Consider the following 21,138-nt stretch of genomic DNA (forward strand, 5'->3'; position numbering starts at 1 on the left):
AGGATTATCCTGAGGTTTTATTCATTATAGCCAGGACTAAGCATTTTTATTAACTCAAGGTCATTAGAGGGCTTATAAGTGTTTTGAAAAATTCAGAAGTGCTTTGTTTTTATGCTGGGTAACAGCTTTATTAATATTAAAAAACAAATGGTTTTGGTGGTTGAAGCAGGGGGCTTAATGTCTTAAAGATAAGGTTTTTGTAGTTTTTAAAGATTTTTGGTACTGGGGATTGAATTCAGAGGCATTCTATCTCCAAAGTACACTCCCAGCCTAATTTTATTTTATTTTACTTATTTATATTTTTGTGGTACTAGGGATTGAACCCAAGGACATTCTACATCTGAGATACACCTCCAGCCCAATTTCTTATTCTTTATTTTGAAAGAAGGTCTCACTAGTTGTGAAGGGCCTCACTAAGTACCTGAACCTGTCCTCAAACTGTGATTGTCCTGTCTCAGTCTCCCAAGTACTGGGATTACAAGTGTGTGCCACCACACTGGCTAGTAATTTCTCAGTTATAATTTTACTTGGTCCAAACAAAGAGAGGAATTTTCACATTTTATACAGCATGAGTACAGTGCTAGCTGCGTGTGGTAGGTATTTAATAAATTTAGTGGCAGTGAGGCAGTGTTTGTACTGTGTAAGTCACAGAGCAAATATTGTGTCATTTCTTTAGGTAATTATTAGTGATTTTGAAACATGTATGATATACTCTAGGACCAGGGGTAGATTGATTTGATTTTTTTAAGGTACTGGGGATGGAACTCAGGGCATTACACGGCTAGCCCTACTTTTTATTCTCTATTTTGAAACAAGGTCTCACTAAGTTACAGAGGGCCTCACTAAGTGGCTGAGGCTGGCCTCAAACCTCTGATTTCCTGTTTCAGCCTCCCAAATACTGGGTTTACAAGTGTGTACCACCACACTGGGCTCATTTTTTTTTTTTTTAGCTTGATTTTTTTTTTCCCTTAAAAAAGCAAAACCCAGTTTCTTTATTTACTTCAGAAAATTGGTAGCTGGTAAGTTGAGAAAATGATCTGAAAAGTTAGCCATTTCTCATGGGATGCTTGAACTTTAAAATTTTTTTTTTTTAAATTAGAAAAGTAGTCAAAGGCTGAGTATGGTGGCACATGCTTGTAATCCCAGTACTTGGCAGGCTGAGACAGGAGGATCACAGGTTCTGCAACTTAATGCAACCCTGTTTCAAAATAAAGAATAAAAAATAGGGCTGAGGGTATATCTCGGAGGTAGAATGTCCCTGGGTCCAATTCTTAGTACTGCGAAAAAAAAAATTACCTCTTTATTTTAAAAGAAAAATGAAAGACCTTCCCAACCTTTCAAAAAAATTCAACAATAATAACTAATAAAAAAAAGCCCTATTAAAATCCTATAGAGGAGCAAACAAGACATCCTAAATAAGGGGATGGGAGGGGGAAGAAGGAAATTCTCTAAAGCACACAATGTACTTAAACATATCGAAGTCACCCACTAAGCCAAGCATGGGAAGGAAGGCTGGGGAGGGAATGGGGTAGGGATTGGGTAGGGGCTAACTGGGCGATGTATACATGTATGTACACACAAGTTTTTTTTTTACCTTATTATGATGTATGAATATAATGCACTAATAAAAATAATAATAAAGCACTATTAGAAACCATAAGGGGGAGCCGGGTGTGGTGGCACACACTTGTAATCCCTGCATTTGGGAGGCTGAGACAGGAGGATCGCACAGGTTTGAAGCCAGTCACAGCTACTTAGTGAGGCTTTCACAACTTAGTGAGACCCTGTTTCCAAATAAAATGTAAAAATAAGGCTGAGAGTATAGCCTGGAGGTAGAAAAGCCCCTGGGTTCCAAGCCCAGTACCACACACACACACACACACACACACACACACACACACACACACACACACACACACACAGAAACCATCCATAAGGGGCACTGAGAATTTGAGTATTACATTCTTCAAGTATGCTGTTTGGATCTTTTATTTTTAAGTTGGCAACCGTACACAAAAAGCACGTTTTGGGTTGAGCATTATATGTTTTTCTGGTCTTAGATTAAATGGAGACTGAGCTAACCTAATCATGTCTTTATCCTCACAGGAGGTAGCGAGAAAGCCCGCGCCCTGCACACGGCCAGAGGAAAACTGTTGCCCAGAGAAAGAATCGACACCCTTATAGACCCAGGGTCGGTACCTACCTGATGCTGACTCAGAGTGGTCTCCATCCCAAGGCACTTCATTAGGCCATTTTGTAAATAGCTGCAAAATGTTTATTGAGAGTCCATTACTGTTCCAGGTGATACATCAGTGAACAAAGTAGACAGTGATCTTTCCCCTTAGCAGGGGAAGAGAGAAAATAAACAAGAAACATTTTTTTTCCCATATTTTATTTTATTTATAAGTTGAACATACTGAAAATCGTATACATTTAGATTGTCTTTCATGCCCTCTCCCCCCTATTTCCCTTCCCCCCTCTCAATAAAGAGTATCCGGGTTAACCATGTTATATTTATACTATTACACATATTCGGCTATAACTCCTGCATTGAACAATCTCAGCTTTCTTCCTCTCCTATCCTTCCATTCTGGTTTTGCTAAAATTTCCCCTCCATTATCTGGAATCCCTCTGGTATACAAGAAACATTTTAAATTGTATCCCATGCTAGGAGGTGACAGGTGTCATGGGAAAAAGAAAAGGTAGACCAGGGAAGGGGGCAGGCCGATGATGGGCAGGTTGCAGTTTTAAATGGGGTGGGGAGGGTAGGCCTCATTGAGAAGTTCACATTTGAGCAAGGATTTGACGGTGGAGAGACAGAGCCCTGTGAATATCTGGGGGAGGTATGTGCGGTTAGAAGAAAGAGCCAGTGCAAAAGTCCTGAGGCAGGGGTGCCTGGGTATGCGGGTCACTGAGCTGTGGCCAGGAAGGCATTGTGGTTGGAGCAGAGCAAGTGGAGGGGAGCTGCAGTCACATTCCAGAAGGCCCTGTGGGCTGTTGGAAAAGTTTTGGTTCTTACCCTGAGGGAAATAGGGAGCTACTATAAGTTGTTTTTTTTTTTTTTTTTTTTTTTTTTGTACTGAGGGTGGAACCCTCGTTTATATTATATTTTATTTGGAAACCGGGTCTCACTAAGTTGCTGAGAGCCTCACTAAGCAGCTGAGGCTGGCTTCAAACCTGCGCGATCCTCCCGTCTCGGCCTCCCGAGCGCGGGGATTACAAGTGTACATCACCATGTGCGGCTTATTATAAGGTTTTAAATGGGAGACTGTGATCTGTTTGATTTATACAGTCATGTGCTGTATGTTGATGTTTATGATGGGGATCCCATAAGATTCTGTCACCTAGAGATACCTTAGTTTGTGTTTGTACAGTCTATATGTTATTTGTAAAACAACAAAATCGCCCAACAGTGCCCCTTTCCTGATCAGATCCCTGTTGTTAGGTGACATATGACTATATGACTATATTTTAAAAGAGTTACTATTGTGGCCTGTGATCCCAGTACTTGGGAGGCGAAGGCAGGAGAATTGCAGGTTTGAGGCTAGCCTCAGCAATTTAGTGACACCCTCAGCAACTTAGCAAGACTCTGCCTCACAATAAAAAATAAAGTAGGGCTAGGATGTAGTTCGGAGGTAGAATACTCTACGAGTTTAATCCCTAGTGCCACCAAAAAAAAAAAAAAAAAAAAAGTGCTATATTCTGGCTGCTGGAAGCACTGTGACCAGTTAGAGGGCTGTTGCACTGGCTCGAGGGAGGCATGATGGGGACTTGGAAGAGGCAGATGGTGGGGAAGTGGTGTGTCAGGCTCTAGATATATTGTACAGGTAGAGCCAACCCAACAGGGTTTCCGGGAGGATTGGATGTAGGATGCATCTGGCTTGAAAGTTTATTTTCTTATGACCCCCCCCCATATATCAAACCCAAAGACAAGCACTGTTAAGACCAGTATATCCTTCTAGCTATGTGTATATGTATGCGTCATACACTTACATTTTTATTAAAAAATGGAATCATATGAATGTGGAGTTTTAGAGTCTCCTTTCTACTTAAGGTATCTTGAGTAATAAGTGTGAGGTGGAACAGCACAGTGAAAACTAAGAGTCTGATCCCTAGGTCAGATTGCTTATTAAAACCCAAGCTCACCAGGCATGGTGGCTTACAGCTGGAATTCCAGTACTTGGGAGTCTGAGACAGGAGGATTGAAGATTCATGGCCAGCCTCAGCAACTTAGTAAATGCTTCTTTCAAAATAAGAAATAAAAAGGGCTAGGAGTGCCGGGCCTGGTGGCTCACGCTTGTAATCCCCGCACTTGGGAGACTGAGACAGGAGGATCGCACAAGTTCGAAGCCAGCCTCAGCTACTTAGTGAGGCTCTCAGCAACTTAGTGAGACCCTGTTTCTGAAAATAGTATAAAATAGGTCTGGGAGTATAGCCCAGAGGTAGAAAGCCCCTGGGTTCCACCCCCAGTACCACACACACACACAGAAAAGGGCTAGGAGTGTAGCTCAGAGGCAGAATAGCCCTGGGATTAAGTCCCATAGTCCCTTCCAAATAACAAAACAAAACAAAAAACCCCAAAGAAAACTAGTAGTGTGACCTTAGACAAGTGACCTGATCTTTGTGTTTTAGTTTCATCAGTGAACAGGGATCCTCACAGGATATGCGTTATATGGTAAAATTAGTGTTTTTGAAGCCCTTAGAAGAGAGCCTAGCACATGGTTACTGCTTTGTAAATGTTACCTATTATTCTTTTTCTATACAAATGAACACATTTATATAATGCTTTAAAAATAAATACCAGGCTGAGGACGTAGTACAATGATAGAATATATGCTTATCATGAGCAAGGCCCTGGGTTCGAACTCTAACGCCACATAAAAAAAATTACCTGCTGTTCTATTTGTGTGGATATACCGTATAAATCAGGAAGAAATTCACATTAGATTTCATTTTTCATAGTCTCTATGTATATTTTAATTTATATGTATTTATTTTTTCTATTGAGTTACTGAGAATTGAACTCAGGACTGTTCTACCACTTAGCTACATCCTAGTCCTTTTTATTTTGGGATAGGGTCTTGCTAAGTTGCCAAGGCTGGCCTCAAACTTGACTTCCTCCTACCTTAGCCTTCAGAGCACAGACATGCACCAATATGCCCATCTCTTTTGTGGGCATATAACATGCATATGTGAAACATTTTTCCATTGAAAAAAATATTTTCTTTTATGTGTAGATGCTTAAAAATAAATATATGTATGTATGTACATATACATATACATATACATACATACATACATACATACATACATACATACATATATTTATTTATTTTTTGTGGTACTGGGGATGAAACCCAGGGGCTTTACCTCCAGGCTATACTCTCAGACCTATTTTATACTTTATTTGAAAACAGGGTCTCACTAAGTTGCTGAGAGCCTCACTAAGTAGCTGAGGCTGGCTTTGAACCTGTGCGATCCTCCTGTCTCAGCCTCCCAGGCACGGGGATTACAAGCATGTGCCACCATGCCCGGCCTATTTGTATTTAATATATATACACGTTTATGTGTGTATATATACGTATATGTGTATATATTATATATATTTATTTATACATGTTTAGTGAAATTAATTTCAACCATATCCTCTCCTCCTTCCAGGTCTCCATTTCTGGAATTTTCTCAGCTGGCGGGTTACCAGTTATATGGCAGTGAGGAAGTCCCTGCAGGTGGCATTATTACAGGCATTGGAAGAGTATCAGGGTGAGTGTTCTGCTCAATAATGAGATCAGAAAAAAGACTGATGAGGTGTAGGCATCCAGCATTCATGTCTCATGTTAGCATGAAAATTTTGCACTGTTTGTATTACTTAATACCTGAGTATCCTATTCAGACCTGTATTAGAGTCATTTGTGGAATTTCAGAAACAGAAAGTGAAGGGGAAAAACCCCCAGTGAAGTTCCCTGCGATTCAGTCCAGCCCTCCCACTTAATCAGAATCTCCAGGTGTGGGCTTAACATGTGATGTGATGTGATGTGATGTGATGTGTGTGTGTGTGTGTGTGTGTGTGTGTGTGTGTGTGTTACTAGGAGTGGAACTCAGGGGCCTTCTACCTCCAAGCTCTACCCCCAGCCCTATTTTATTTTTATTTATTTATTTTTTATTTTATTGAATTTTTTGCAGCACTGGGGATGGAACCCAGCGGTATTCTACCTTCAAGCTACACCCCCAGCCCTAATTTTTATTCTTTATTTTAGAACAAGGTCTCACTGAGTTGCAAAGGGCCTCACTGAGTAGCTGAGGCTGTTCACAAACCGGATCCTTCCGTTTCAGCCTCCCAAATGCTGGGATGATAAGCGTGCGCCACCATGCCTGGCTCTTATTCTTATTTTTTATTTGGAAACAGTCTCTGTAAGTGGCTGAGAGCCTTACTAAGTAGCTGAGGCTGACTTGGAACCTGTGACCCTCCTGTCTCAGGGCATGTGATCTCGGAAGGATCCTGAGGATCTTGCACCTCATGGGTGAAAGCTGTTGTGTTAGAGGAGTAGTTCTCTAGGTCTGACCCCCACCCAGCGTTTGAGGAACCTGGGAGAGTTCTAGAAAAGCAGATTCACAGGCCATCCCTGGAACTACTAAATCTGAAATGCTTGGGTGGGGCCCTGTACTCTGCATTTAGCCCTGCCGGGATTTTTTTTTTTTTTTTTTTTTTTTTTTGTGGCTCTGGAGATGGAGCCCAGGGGCCTTCTACCTCTGGGCTACACTCCAAGTCCTGTTTTATATTTTTATTTGGAAACAGGATCTCATTAAGTTGGTGAGAGCCTCTCTAAGGAGATGAGGCTGGCTTCGAACCTGCACGATTCTCCTGTCTCAGTCTCCCAAATACTGGATTACAAGCGTGTGCCACCAGGCCTGGCCTAGCCCTGCAGGTTCTTGAATGCTCAAGTTTGTGAACCACTGTAGACTTAGAGAATCTAGACTGCTTAATGTTATATTTACTTGTACTTTTTTGTGGTTTTGGGGATTGAACCCAGGGTTGTTCTACTTCTAAGCTACACCCCCAGCTCTTTTTTATTTTTTGTTTTGAAACAAGATCTCACTAAGTTGTGAAAGGCCTCACTTAGTTGCTGAGGCTAGCCACAAATCTGCAATCATACTGTCCCGGCCTCCCAAGTACTGGGATTACAGGTGTGTGCCACCATGCCTGGCCTATTTGTATGTATTTTTATGAATGACATCACATTTACCACCTAGGCACTGTGCCAGGCACTACAGTAAATACCTTCCGTTGGTTGCCTCTTTTGGCCCTCACTACAGCTTTGTTATAGGGGGTACTAATAGTTATCACGATTCTGCAGATACGGATGCAAGACTGGAGAGTCAGTAACTTGGCCTTGCTCTTAGACGGTCTGACAGCCTGGCACAGTTGACCTTCACACAGATGTTGGTATAGAGTAGGTATTCCTCCACCTTCCCGTAGCATCTGTGCCTTCATGGGAGGTGCAGATATAGGCACTTGCCATTGTTGCTTTGTCCTTGATTTAGTCTCCGTTCTTTACTTCTAGCTTTCACCATGGCTCTGCTTAGTGTTCATGCAGTATGGAGACATTTTTTTCCTCAGCATCTTGTGGGACACTTAAACTTTTTTTTTTTTTAAAAGATGAGCCAGGCATGGTAGTACACACTTGTAATTCTAGTACTTGGGAGGCTGAGACGGGAGGATGGCAGGTTCAAGGACAGCATCAATAAATAGTGAGACTTTCATCAACCTAGTGAGACCTTGTTTCAAAATAAAAATAAAGTAGGGCTAGAGATGTAGATTGGAGGTAGAATGCCCTGGGTTCAATCCCCAGTGCCACAAAAAACAAAACACAACAACAACAACAACAAAAAAAAAAAACAAAAAAGATGAACTTTATGCAGAGTTAAACTAAATTCCTATATTATGGAAAGACATAATTAAGTAGAACAATTGCCCTTTGTCAGCCTCCAGTTTTTTTGCGGTACTGGGGATGGGACCCAGGGGCATTTGACCTCCAAGCTACACCCCCTGCCCTATTCTTATTCTTTATTTTGAAACAGGGTCTCCCTGAGTTGCAGAGGGCCTCACTAAGTAGCTGAGGCTGTCTGCAAACTGTGATCCTCCAGTTTCAGCCTCCCAAATGCTGGGATTACAAGCGTGCGCTACCACCAGCTCAGTCTCCACTTCTAATGACTACTAACATCTTGGGACGTGTTCTTCCACTTTTCCCCCTATGCATATACAGTCATGTGGTACTCAAAAGCACTATGAATATTATAGAATGTGCTTACATAGATGGCTGTGAGGTCACTAGTCAGCGTAATCCTCTGGGACCACTGTGGTATATGTGGTCTGTCATTAACTGAAAAAGTGCTATGTGGTTCGTGACTGTACTAATAATTCATTACAGATTGAGCATTTCTAATCTAAAATGCATGGGAGCAGAAGCATTTCAGATTTCAGATTTTTCCCCAGATTTTGGAATATTTGCATATACTTAATGCAATATTCTTGAGATTTTACTCTAGTCTAAAAACATGAGGTTCACTTATGTTTCATATGTATTACATCTTAGATACATAGCCTGAAGGTAATTTTGTATAATATTTTCTATGCCACAAGTGGAAAACTCCACATCTACCTCATGGATGGGTCATGGTAAAAAGATGCAGGTATAGAGATAGGCATGGTGGCTTATGCCTGTAATCCTAGTACTTGGGAGGCTTAGACAGGAGGATTACAGGTTTAGAGTTAGCCTCAGCAACTTGGTAAGGCCCTTAGCAGCTTATTGAGATCCTGTTTCCAAAAAATAAAATAAAATAAAATAAAATAGGGCTGGGAGTGTAGCTCTGAGGTATAATGGCCCAGGGTTCAATCTCATTAACCATTAAAAAACAAAAAAGAAAAGCCGGGCTGGTGGTACACACTTGTAATCTCAGTACTTGGGAGGCTGAGACAGGAGGATCTGGATTTTCGGCCAGCCTTAGCTACTTAGTGAGGCCCTCTGCAACTTAGTGAGACCCTGTTTCAAAATTGGGAATAAAAAATAGTAAAATAGGGCTAGGGTGTAGCTTGAAGATAGAATGCCCCTGGGTTCAGTCTCCAGCACCACACACACACACACACACACACACACACACACATGTACACACACACGTGCACACACACACACACAAGAAAAATGCAGGTATAGTAAAAATACTAGGTGTATATTAGTTAACTTCATGTTGCTATAACAAAATATCTGAAACAAGCTATTTACGAAGTAAAGAGAGGTTTATAGCCAGGCATGGTGACACACACTTGTAATCCCAGTACTTGGGAGACATCATTGTGTTTTCAAACAAGATAAGTGCTATAATTTAGACTTCATTTAGTTTTTTTAGAAAAGCATATGCTGGCCAGGCGTGATGGTACATACTTGTAATCCCAGTACTTGGGAGGCTGAGACAGGAGGATCACAAGTTCATAGCCAGCCTCAGCAATGAGCTGAGGAGGCTCTGAGAAACCTAATGAAGCTTTGTTTCCAAATAAATAAAATGTGGGCATAGGTTGGAGGTAGAGTGCCTTTAGGTTCAATCCCCAGTATGAAAAAGAAAAGACAAGATATGGTGAAACATTGAAGAACCATAGAAAATACATGTTAGCACTCTTGGCAGATCAGTTTTCATTTTTGTAACTTATCTTCCTAAAAGGAAACTTTGAAGATTTATTATGAAGGAGTTCTTAACACTTGAAGCTGGAATATTATTACTTTTGGCATTGTCCTGTTAGTTCCCTTTCATTTGAAGAACCATTATGAACTGTGGTCTAGGTTGTTAGTTTTTTTTTTTTTTTTTTTTTTTTTTTTACTACTAATAAAAAGTCAAGTATGTGTTTGTAAACTTTTAAAGTTTATACTGTGTAAGTGAACATACGAACCATGATTAAGCTTGCTTTTACATAATAAGATTGTCTACTGAGTGTTATTGGGGATATGTACTGGAAGTTGAAGGTTATCGTGGAGTGTCTTATAATGAGCCATAATTAGCCTTAAATTTTGGAGAACTCATTCTCTTCCCAATAAAATTTCTGCCTTTCAGAGTGGAATGCATGATTGTTGCTAATGACGCCACTGTCAAGGGAGGGAGCTACTACCCAGTGACTGTGAAAAAACACCTTCGGGCACAAGAAATTGCCATGCAGAACAGGCTCACCTGCATCTACCTGGGCAAGTTGCAGGAGTGGTAGCATAAATTTTTTAGGTGGTAAAAAGAAGGCAGGACTGTGGAAAGCTGTATATATGACATTATCAATGTGTGCTTCAAATTCTTTCATAATTAGAAAGAAAATCCATACTTAGAAAGAAAATTGATAAAAACCCTGGTTTGAGAAAAAGTAACAAGCACTACCCGGGACGGTGTCATTGAGGAGTAACCTGCGCTCATATTTTGGTGCACGCAGGTTTTTCTCTGTGCAAGTTTGGATTATTTTTCTTCTGTATGTTTTGGTTTGCTGTTCACCATTATAGATTCAAACCGTTAAGAAAATAGCTTATGTTTGTGGATTTCTGGGTGCCAGGTACTGTATTAAATGCTGGAGTATTATAAAATCTGAGCAGCTATAAAGTATATTTAATTTCCACTAAAGGAAAATTTATATTTGAGATTAAATACATTTAAGTCACAGAGTATTTCAAGAGGCACCAAAAGCAGAACAGTTTATACTTGGCATTTCCTGGATATTGGTTTAGTCCAATAAAATCCAAGCTGTGTTGTTTACTTGCGCAGCCATTTGAACAGGTGCTGACGTAGAGATTTTTTTTCTTTTTCTGGGAGAGTGAATTCACCTGGTTGATTCGCAGAATGAACCGCTTTACCCATGTAGAACTGAGGCCCAGCTGCATGCAGGTGCTGCTCCAGATACTGTGGGGGACACAGTGAGAGTGTGACGTTGTCTTTGTCCTCAGCAAGCTCATAATGAATTGGAGACAAGATATAATACATTAAATAACAATAAGAGACTTAATAGTTGTAGGCAATAGTAACAGGGATAGTACTAGCTAGTTTTTAAAATATTTGCTCTGTGCACTCGGAGTAGGTGTTGAATAAAGTGCTTTACATTATTTCATTCATCCTGAGAACAGCTATGTTTGATAGCTACTATTGTTATCTTTATTTTGTGGCTAAGAAGACTGAGGCTTTAGGAAGTCTGGGAGGGTTTTGGGGGCATGTGATTATGAACCAGTAGAGTCATTGATGCGGATCTCCAGGTGGGTAGCACGTTGTGTTCACAGATGTACTTATTTCATTTTCTTTGTTCAGTGGATTCAGGAGGGGCCAACTTGCCTCGACAAGCGGATGCGTTTCCAGATCGAGACCACTTTGGCCGCATATTCTATAATCAGGCGATTATGTCTTCTAAAAATATTACACAGGTAATTTCTCACTAATGAGATGCATCACTTTTTACTCTAAGTGGTTTTTTTTTTTTTTTTTGGTGATACTGGGGTTCCTGGAAGCCCTTCTACCTCTGGGCTACACTCCCAGACCTATTTTATATTTTTATTTAGAAACAGGGTCTCCTAAGCCAGCGCACGTGGCTGACTTCGAACCTGCGTGATCCTCCTGTTTCCGCCTCCCAAGCGCGGGAATTACAAGCGTGCACCACCACGCCTGGCTACTCTAAGCGTTTTTGCTCATTACGTACTCCAGGGTGACCTAAAAATACAACAGATTTTAGGACAGAATGTAATCTTTTCTTACTGAAAGTATCTTGAGGTGGTCTTCAGTTAGAACCTTTCGTTCATTATGGGCATAGTCCTATATTGCAAAAAGGTTATTTAACCTAAGGAAAACAGACTTTTAAAAAGAAAGAGGGCCCAGCAATTTCTTTTTAGGACTATCTTAGAAAAACTAGTGTAAGGAAGCTTTGGGATATGTATAAGTTATAGGTAACTTATGCAAGATAAGTTCATGATAGCATTGTTTATTAGAGTGAAAATTGAAGAATAATGTAAATGAGTCATGTGTGGTGACACACACCTGTAATCCTAGTTATCTGGGAGGCCGATATTGCAAAAAGGTTATTTAACCTAAGGAAAACAGACTTTTAAAAAGAAAGAGGGCCCAGCAATTTCTTTTTAGGACTATCTTAGAAAAACTAGTGTAGGGAAGCTTTGGGATATGTATAAGTTATAGGTAACTTATGCAAGATAAGTTCATGATAGCATTGTTTATTAGAGTGAAAATTGAAGAATAATGTAAATGAGTCATGTGTGGTGACACACACCTGTAATCCTAGTTATCTGGGAGGCCGAGATAGGAGGATAACAAGCTTGAACTCAGCCTGGGCAACTTAGACCCTGTTTTAAAATAAAAAGGGCTGGGGGTATAACTCAGTGGTAGGGTACCCATGGATTCAATATCCAGTACTTCCTCACCCCTACACAAAATTAATTGACTTAGGAGAGTACTAATAGTTTCTAACTGTTAAGATCAATGGCCTAAAATTGCATCTATCAACATAAATAAATCTCAAAAATTATGTTGATTAAAAAATAAATGGTAAAGTGCTGGGCATGGTGGCATACACCTGTAATTCTAATACTTGAAAGGCTGAGTCAGGAGGATTGCAGGTTGAGGCCAACTTTAGCAATTTAGCAAGACCCTTAGCAACTTAGACCCAGTTTTTAAAAAAAAATACAAAGAGGATGGGTGATAGCTCAGAGGTAGAACCCTGGGTTCCATCCCCAATGCATACACACACAAAGGATAATATCAGATTAATTTTTATAGCCTCACACATTTCCCTGAGATGGTGCTTGCTTCATATTTATTAAAAGATGAGTCAGGTATGGTGGTGCATGCTTGTAATCTCAGCATTCAGGAGACTGAGACAGGAGGATCATGGTTCGTGGCCAGCCTCAGCTACTTAGTGAGGCCCTTTGCAACTCAGTGAGACTCTATTTCAAAATAAAGAATAAAAAATAGGGCTAGGGGTGTAACTTGTAGGTAGAATGCCCCTGGGTTCCATCCCTAATACCACACACACACAAAAATGATGAATCTTTTTACAGCCATTCAAGTGGTATCCACCATATCTAGTGGTTCTGTTTCTTATATTTTAATGTTTGTTTTTCTATTTATTTAACTTTGGCTTATATACTGATAAAAAATTTAATACTTTATTTTATAAATCAATACTGTTTTTTGGTACTGGTAATGGAACCCAGGGGCATTTCACCCCCAGCCCTATTTTTTTAATTTTTAATTTTTTAAATTTTTATCTGTTCTTTTTATTTTTGCGGGTCTGGGGATGGAACCCAGGGACAATGGACCTCTGAGCTACACTCCCTGGCCTATTCCTATTTTTTATTCTTTCTTTCTTTCTTTCTTTCTTTCTTTCTTTCTTTCTTTCTTTCTTTCTTTCTTTCTTATTGGTGGTACTGGGGTTTCTGGAAGCCTTTCTACCTCCGGGCTACACTCTCAGACCTATTTTTACATTTTTATTTGTAAACAGGGTCTCTTAAGCCAGCGCGCATGCTGCGCGGCTGGCTTTGAACCTGCGCAATCCTCCTGTCTCTGCCTCCCAAGCGTGGGGATTACAAGCATGTGCCACCACGCCTGGCTTATTCTTTATTTTGAAACAGGGTCTCACTAAGTTGCAGAGGGCCTCACTAAGTAGCTGAGGCTGTCTACGAACCGCAATCCTCTGGTCTCAGCCTCCCAAATGCTGGGATTACAAGCGTGCGCCACCACGCCCGGCTTAAATCAGTACTTAAAAAAATAATATGGTTTTGATGTGGTTTGTTCCACAAAGATTTATGTGCTTGGACCTTGGTCCCCAGTTAACAGTGCTGAGGTGGTGGGCCTTTGCGAGGTGATGAGGTCACGGTAGCACTGCCCTGGTCTTTTGGAGCGGGTTATTCCGTGAGAGCCGGTTGTGACAAGAGCGTGAGCCTGGACTGTCTCTTGCTTACTGTCTCACCTTGAGCATCGCTCCCTCTCCTCTGCGCCTCTGCTGTGCTGTCATGTGCCATGCCATAATGTGGTTAGAAGATGCTCACTGGAGCCCAAACAGATGGGAAGGCCTAATCTTGGACTTCCAACCTTCAAAACTGGAGCCAAATAAACCACTTTTCTGTATAACATACCCAGCCTCAACTTTTATGTTGTAGCAACCTAAAACAGACTAAGACATAACTCTTAATTATGCTATATATGCATTTCAGCAGTGACCATCAGCTTCCTTACTCAGGTTTCATTTTACTATCCTCCCCAAGGTTGGTTTTTATTTACTCTTATTAACCCTGTCTCGTGTAAATCCATCTATCTACTTCTTTCTTATTTTTTGCGGGTCAGGAGGATGGAACCCAGGGGCATTGACCTCCAAGCTACACCCCTGCCCTTTTTTTAAAAAAATTATTATTCTTTATTTGAAACAGGGTCTCACTAAGTTGTGGAGGGCCTCACTAAGTAGCTGAGGCTGTCCGTGAACCGCAATCCTCCAGTCTCAGCCTCCCGAATGCTGGGATTACAAGCGTGCGCCACCACGCCCGGCTCTATCTACTTATTTCTAAGGGAATGTCTTTTGCAGTCCTATTTGTTGTTTCCTGTATCTTCCCAGCTATAAAAATGTGAGCAGGTTTCTACAGATCTTCTGGGTTCAACAATTAATTTTTGCTCTCAAGGAGAAACGTTACCATAGGCTCTCCTACTGTCTCCTCGCTCGCTCCTTCCTGCACCGAGGTCTCAGGAGCCCGCTCTGCCGTAGGCGTGCTGGTGCTGGCCTCTCTGAGTCTCAGGTCCGCAGGTCTCTCCTCCGCGCCTGCTTCACGCCACCGCCTGACGCCCTCCTCATCTTCTGGAGGAGCCGCATTTGTTTTCCAGTCGCGGTTTCCATGTTGCTGGATTTCTAAGCATCAGATGTGTGGTCGCCTTCAGAAGCGGGGTCTTCGTGTGGTCGCCTTCAGAAGCGGGGTCTTCGTGTTTGTTTGCCTGCGGTCTCACGTTACTATTAGCTTTTTTTTTTTTTTTTTTTTTTTTTTTTTTTTGGTGGTACTGGGGTTCCTGGAAGCCCTTCTACCTCCGGGCTACACTCCCAGACCTATTTTTGCATTTTTATTTGGAAACAGGGTCTCCTAAGCCAGCGCGCGGGGCTAGCTTCGAACCTGCGCGATCCTCCTGTCTCTGCCTCCCAAGCGCGGGGATTACAAGCGTGCGCCACCACGCCCGGCCTACTAATAGCTTTTATAACTTGGTGTTAGTCCAGCCTGCCGTAGCTCGATCTTGGCTCCGGTGTAGCAGTTCTTTTCCCTGCTCTACTGTCAGCCCGACTGCATCGGCAGCAAGGTGCTTATGCTTTTGCCAACAGTTCCTCTCTTCTGAAATAGGCCTTGTTTATCTAGTGGAGTTTAATTGCAGCTTATCAGGGTTTTCACTTTGTTTATTTTTGAGGTACTGGGGCCAGAACCCAGGGGCCCTCAGCCCCTTTTTAAAATACATACTTTTATCGGTGCATTGCAGTCTCACATCATAACGTAGTTCAGAGTGGTGGGCACACACATGCACACGGCACTTGCTGGGCTTCTCCCCCTCTCCCACTGACTCCCTCCCCGCTCCTTCCTGTTCCCCACATGACATTGATATTGGCAGTGGTAATTTCACATATGTACACAACAGCAGTGGAGGTGTTTTCTTTCATGAATTCTCCCTCCCCCTCCCCCTCCCTTCATCCCCTCCGCCACTCCCCTGGGTTCTTTTTAAAATTTTTATTTTGAGGCAGGATTTCACTAAGTTGCCGAGGCAACTATATCCTGCTGCCCCAGCCTCCTGAGTGGCTAGGATTACAGGTGTGTACCACTGCATCCAGCTGTTTTTTTGTTTACTTTGTAATTCTGCCTATTTTCTATTGTTTTTGGACTTAAATTATTCTTGTACTTATACTTATTATTTTGTACTTAAAATTCTCAGGGGTTTTTCCTTCCCTCTTACCTTCCCTCTGATCTCACTATTTTAAAAATGCAAGCTGGGCCGGGTGTGGTGGCACACGCTTGTAATCCCCGCGCTTGGGAGTCGGAGACAGGAGGATGGCGCAGGTTTGAAGCCAGCCTCACTGGCTTAAGAGACTCTGTTTCCAAATAAAAAAATATAAAAGTGGGTCTGGGAGTGTAGCCTGGAGGTAGGAGGGTTTCCAGAAACCCCAGTACCACCAAAAAAGAAAAAAAAAATGCAAGCTGGTGTAGTGGCGCACACTTGTATTCCCAGCATTTGGGAGGCTGAAACAGGAGGATCGCGATTTGTGAACAGCCTCAGCTACTTAGTGAGACCCTTTGCAACCCAGTGAGACCCTAAAAAATAGGGCTGAGGGTGTAGCTCAGAGGTAGAATGTCCTGGGTTCTACCCTGAGTACCAAAAAAAAAAAAAAAAAAGGCATTATAAGCCAGGTATGGAGATGGATACCTATAGTCCCAGACACTTGGGAGGCTAAGGCAGGAGGATTGCAAGGCTAGCCTCTGCAACTTGGTGAGACCCTGTTTCAAAGTAATATTAAAAAAGGGCTTGAACTCTGGCTCCGTAGAGCATTTGCCTAGCAAGTGCAAGGCCCCAGGTTCACTCCCTAGAACTATAAAAATTTTTCTTAAAAATGTATTTTAACTTGTTAGAGGCAAAATCAGTGTATTGGTTACATTGAAAAATGTATCATTGTCTAATAAATTTGATAAAAAACTGATAAAAACGTTCTGGGTCAGATGGACCTTTGGCGCTCTGTGTACATTTCCAGCCTATCCAGTTGGCATAGAGAAGCGTGAGCACTACAGACCAGTGTTAATGAGTCAGTGTTGTTGGTAGTGTTCTTAAAGTCTGGACAGCTATTGAATTAAAATGTGTATTTTGTGGCTTTTATTTATTTTTAATTTATTTTTATTTTTTATTTTTGGTGGTACTGTGGTTCCTGAAAACCTTTCTACCTCCGGGCTACACTCCCAGACCTATATTTTATATTTTTTTATTTGGAAACAGGGTCTCTTAAGCCAGTGAGGCTGACTTTGAACCTATGTGATCCTCCTGTCTCTGCCTCCCAAGCGCGGGGATTATAAGAGTGCGCCACCATGCCTGGCTTTGTGGCTTTTATTTGTAATGGTGGCTTTTTAGATGGAGGTAGAAAAAGAATGCGATACAGGAAGTATCTGCTTTCCACACTTTTTTTTCAATGGCTTTTTGGTCAAGCGGTTGGAGCTTTCCCCCTCTCTGTTACATCTCTCTTAGTATTCCTTGTGCTAGATCGTCATCTACAGTTTTGCAGTGGGAGAATGGAGGTCCAGAGTTCACACAGCTTTTCAGAATCAGGTATAAAACCTCTTGACTCTCTGTCATGACCCTGTCCGCAGGGCATCCTGCTAATCTGCGATATTTAACTTGTTTTTCGTGCAGATGAGAACCAGTCTCTTATTTGCTTAGCCAAGACCTGGAGGGCAATGAAATTTTGTTTAAATTTTTCCCAGATAATTGCGTTTGTTTTGTAGCATCTCATTTTCTTTTAAGTAGAAATTTTGCTCATGGTAGCGATAAGGATTGATCCTGTCAGTTACATGTCACTCTTAGCCGCCTTCTGCTTTCTCGCTCACAATTCAAGTCTTAGAGTCACCATGGGCCTCTTCACCCTGTAAGAGGGATCTGGTAACTTGTCTCTTCACGGAGCAGGTCCCCTGCGCTGGTGACTGGGTGGATGGGAGCTTCTCCGCGGGTCTCGGGTGTTCACTTCTGCCCTGATGCACATGAGGGCCCCTCCCTGTGTGTGACGTGTTGTTTCTCCTGCTGTAATACCTGTGTTACACCTCTGACACCAGCCAAGCCTCTACCTCTGAGTGTGATCAGAAAGCTTATGGTCACTCAGATTACATCTTTGTAATTCTTCTTAGTGGAGAATGCAGCGGGCTTTTCTTTCTGGGGCTCCAGATCCTTTGTCCAGGGAGCTTTGTACAGTATGGCCTCATGTAAAATCTTTGTTGTACCACAAGTGAATGTTTGGGGTCCTTAGAAGTTGTCAGTGCACAAAGAAACAGACCCAGTGGCAGAACTCCTCTTGTACATCTCCATTCTATCCTCTTTTGTGGTGAGTGACTCAGAATTAAATGACGAGACCGTATGATAGTGAATGGTCACTGTTGTGACCTCTCGTTTAATTTGTGTTCTCTTATTTAATTTTTATTTTTGTTATCAGCATTTGCTTGAATAACAACATTTTTTGCTTATTAAATACTCATGACTAGAATTGCCTTCCTTCTTTCCTTTGTGGAAAGGAAGCTGCTTCCCAGCTACACCCCCCTTTTTTTAATTCTTTTTTTTTTTGTATGTGTGGTACTGAGATAGAACCTGGGGCATTCTACCTCCAAACTACATCTCTGCCCTATTTTTTATACTTTATTTTGAAACAGGGTCTCACTAAGTTGTGGAGGGCCTCACTAAGTATCTGAGGCTGGTCAAGAACCTGTGATCCTCCTATTTCAGTCTCCCAAGTACTGGGATTAAAAGTGTGTGCCACCACACCAGGTTTGCCTTTATTTCTTATTGGTAAAATTATTTGAGAGTTTTGATTTCTGTGTACTTAGTTACTCTAGCTCTTGCTTTTTTTAAATTATGAAAGCTTTGATATCAGAGGATCAATCCATTTAACATGTTAAAATTCAGTTGTTATTAGAATATTACAGAGTTGGATTAAGTTTAGAATATTTTCATCTCCCCATTAGCAGTCACTTTCCATTTCTACTCAGTCCCTCTAGGCAACCACTAATCTTCTTTGTCTCTGTGATCTGCCTGTTCAGAACATTTTGTAAATATGGGATCATAGAGTAAATTGTTCTTTTGTGGCTGGATTTTTTCACTTAATGCTTTCAAGATTTACTCACGTCTTGTCCTTGGTTTTTCATCACTGTGGGATGGTGAGTTCTACTTTGATCTATCTCTCTTCTCTGGAAAAGATGAATAGTTACTAGGTTCTTTAAAGAGCAACAATGAAAAATTTTAGTCATTCACGGCATGATGACATTTTGTCCAGTGATGAACTGCACATACCAACGTGGTCCCAAGAGTATATTCCCTTGTGGCATTGTAGCCATTTTAGTTTGTGTACGAACATTCTATGATGTTCATGCAGAGACCAAATTTACTAGCAATGTATTTCTCAGAATGTATCCCTATTGTTAGTGACACATGATTGTACTTCCAAAGTCAGATGTGCTTAAATTATAGCTGCTTAAGATAGATTTTTTTTTCCTATCAAGAAAAAGAGCTAGAGTTACTTTGTACTCAGGAATAGATTTTTTTATTTTTTATTTTTACTCATGCTAGGCAAACATTTCACCACTGAGGTATATGCCAGCCCAAGTTCGATGGCTTTTGATCTCTGTATTAGTTATCTATCCCTGAAGAACAGATTATTTTCCAATTTAGAAATGTAGAACAGCACACACTTGTTATCTTTTTTTTTTTTTTTTTGGTGGTACTGGGGTTCCTGGAAACCCTTCTACCTCCAGGTTACACTCCCAGACCTATTTTTATACTGTTTTATTTGGAAACAGGGTCTCTATGGCCAGCGCTACTGGCTTCAAACCTGCGCGATCCTCTTGTCTCTGCCTCCCAAGTGCAGGGATTACAAGCATGTGCCACCACGTCTGGCCACAGTTGTTATCTTATAGTTTCTGTGGGTTGGTTTCCAGGCTCACCTCTGGGCCTCACGTGGCTGCAGCATCTCAGGGCATGACTAGGAGGAATCTGCTTTCTTGCTCGGTCCTGGTCGGTTGGTTGAATTCAGTTCTCTCTCATTCCTTAAAAGCTGTTGTCCAGAGGCGGCCCTTTGCCAAAGGGCCTCTCCAGAGGGAAACTCACATGTTACCTGGGATGATCAAAGCAAGAAAGTGAGAAAACAAGAGAGCCAGCAAAGGTAGAAGACAGTGGGAATAATCTAGTCCCAGAAGTGACATCCCACTGCCTGCCATATTCCATTGGAAAAAGCAGATCGCTGGACCCACCACTCACTCCAGAGGAGAGACTGCACAGGACGTGAATACCAAGACTTAGGATCATGGGGGGCGCATTTTAGAGGTCTGCCTACCACAGTCTCCTGTCTTTCTCTAAGCAAGTGGTTGCTGGTGTCAGAGAAATAGGTTGTTGATTTCTTTGTTGTAGGGGAAGTGTGGAGAAAATGCTCCCTGAGGTGCCTTAGCATTATGGGAGATGCTCCTGAAGGAGATGTGCTTATAAGTTGTCAGCTCTTGACTTATGAGACTTTTCAGCTAAGCTGGTAGTAGTAAAGCCCCTCAACACGACAGTGTCTTTGTCAGTGTGGGCTGCTACACCACACAGTCGCAGGCCAGGTGGCTTGTATTTCTCATGACTCTGGAGGCTGGAGTCTTCAGAGGAGGCTGGAGTCTCAGCAAGGGCCTCTTCCTGGCTGTGTCCTTGCTGGGGGGACACAGCCAGATTTCTGTCTCCTCTTCTTACAGTGGCATTAGTCCTATCATGGGGCTCTTCCCTGATGACCTCCTCTAAACCTACTTATCTCCAAAGGCTCCAGGTAGCATTGCATTGGGGATTAGGCCTCAACACTTGAATTTGGGGAGCAGGAACACTGATTCCACAGCAGATGGTGTGACGGCATTTTGACAAAAGCTCCCTCCTGCCTGCTCTGTCCTCACCTCCCGCCCCCGTCCTGGTCTTTGAATACTTGCTGACAGTTGCTATTCTTTCCTCTCCTTTTGTTCTCTAGTTGTTTTCCTGGCACTCCACTATGCCTGTTTAGTTCTTCATTTTAGGTCTTATTGTTAAATGCTGCACCCTTTTGGATTTTTACATCGTTATGATTCTTTTCTAAGTGCCTGGGTTATTTTGGGCGCATGGGGTGGCAGGTACTGAAATAGTCTGAGCTGAACCCGATGTCTTAGTTCAGAGAACAGGGTGGTGAGGTGAAATCATGGCCTTTGCCCCCTACATATTAAAAAAAAGCCCATATTTTAGACATTCAGAAAGTACAGAGGAAGATAGAACAAAATATTCATGTGCCAGGCACCCAGAGACATTGTGTTGACATTTCATTTTATTTTTGCCTCAGAATTTGAAGAACTTTCTTATTCACTTAAA

At 41.8% G+C, this 21,138-nt stretch overlaps 1 protein-coding gene across 2 annotated transcripts in view; it reads left to right on the forward strand.

The window, feature by feature from the left end:
- Window positions 1-21,138, forward strand: part of MCCC2 (methylcrotonyl-CoA carboxylase subunit 2) — a gene marked incomplete at both ends in the record, with an annotated part of 73,513 nt that overhangs the window by 15,072 nt on the left and 37,303 nt on the right. For both annotated transcript variants that reach the window (XM_080710177.1, XM_080710178.1), the window contains 4 exons: window positions 2,107-2,191; window positions 5,662-5,763; window positions 10,102-10,229; window positions 11,323-11,435. In XM_080710177.1, coding sequence (XP_080566303.1) covers window positions 2,107-2,191; window positions 5,662-5,763; window positions 10,102-10,229; window positions 11,323-11,435 — 428 coding nt within the window. The remainder of the gene's footprint in view (window positions 1-2,106; window positions 2,192-5,661; window positions 5,764-10,101; window positions 10,230-11,322; window positions 11,436-21,138) is intronic.

Source organism: Muscardinus avellanarius (genome assembly GCF_963383645.1).
Source record: "Muscardinus avellanarius genome assembly, chromosome: 1".
Lineage (NCBI taxonomy): Eukaryota > Metazoa > Chordata > Mammalia > Rodentia > Gliridae > Muscardinus > Muscardinus avellanarius.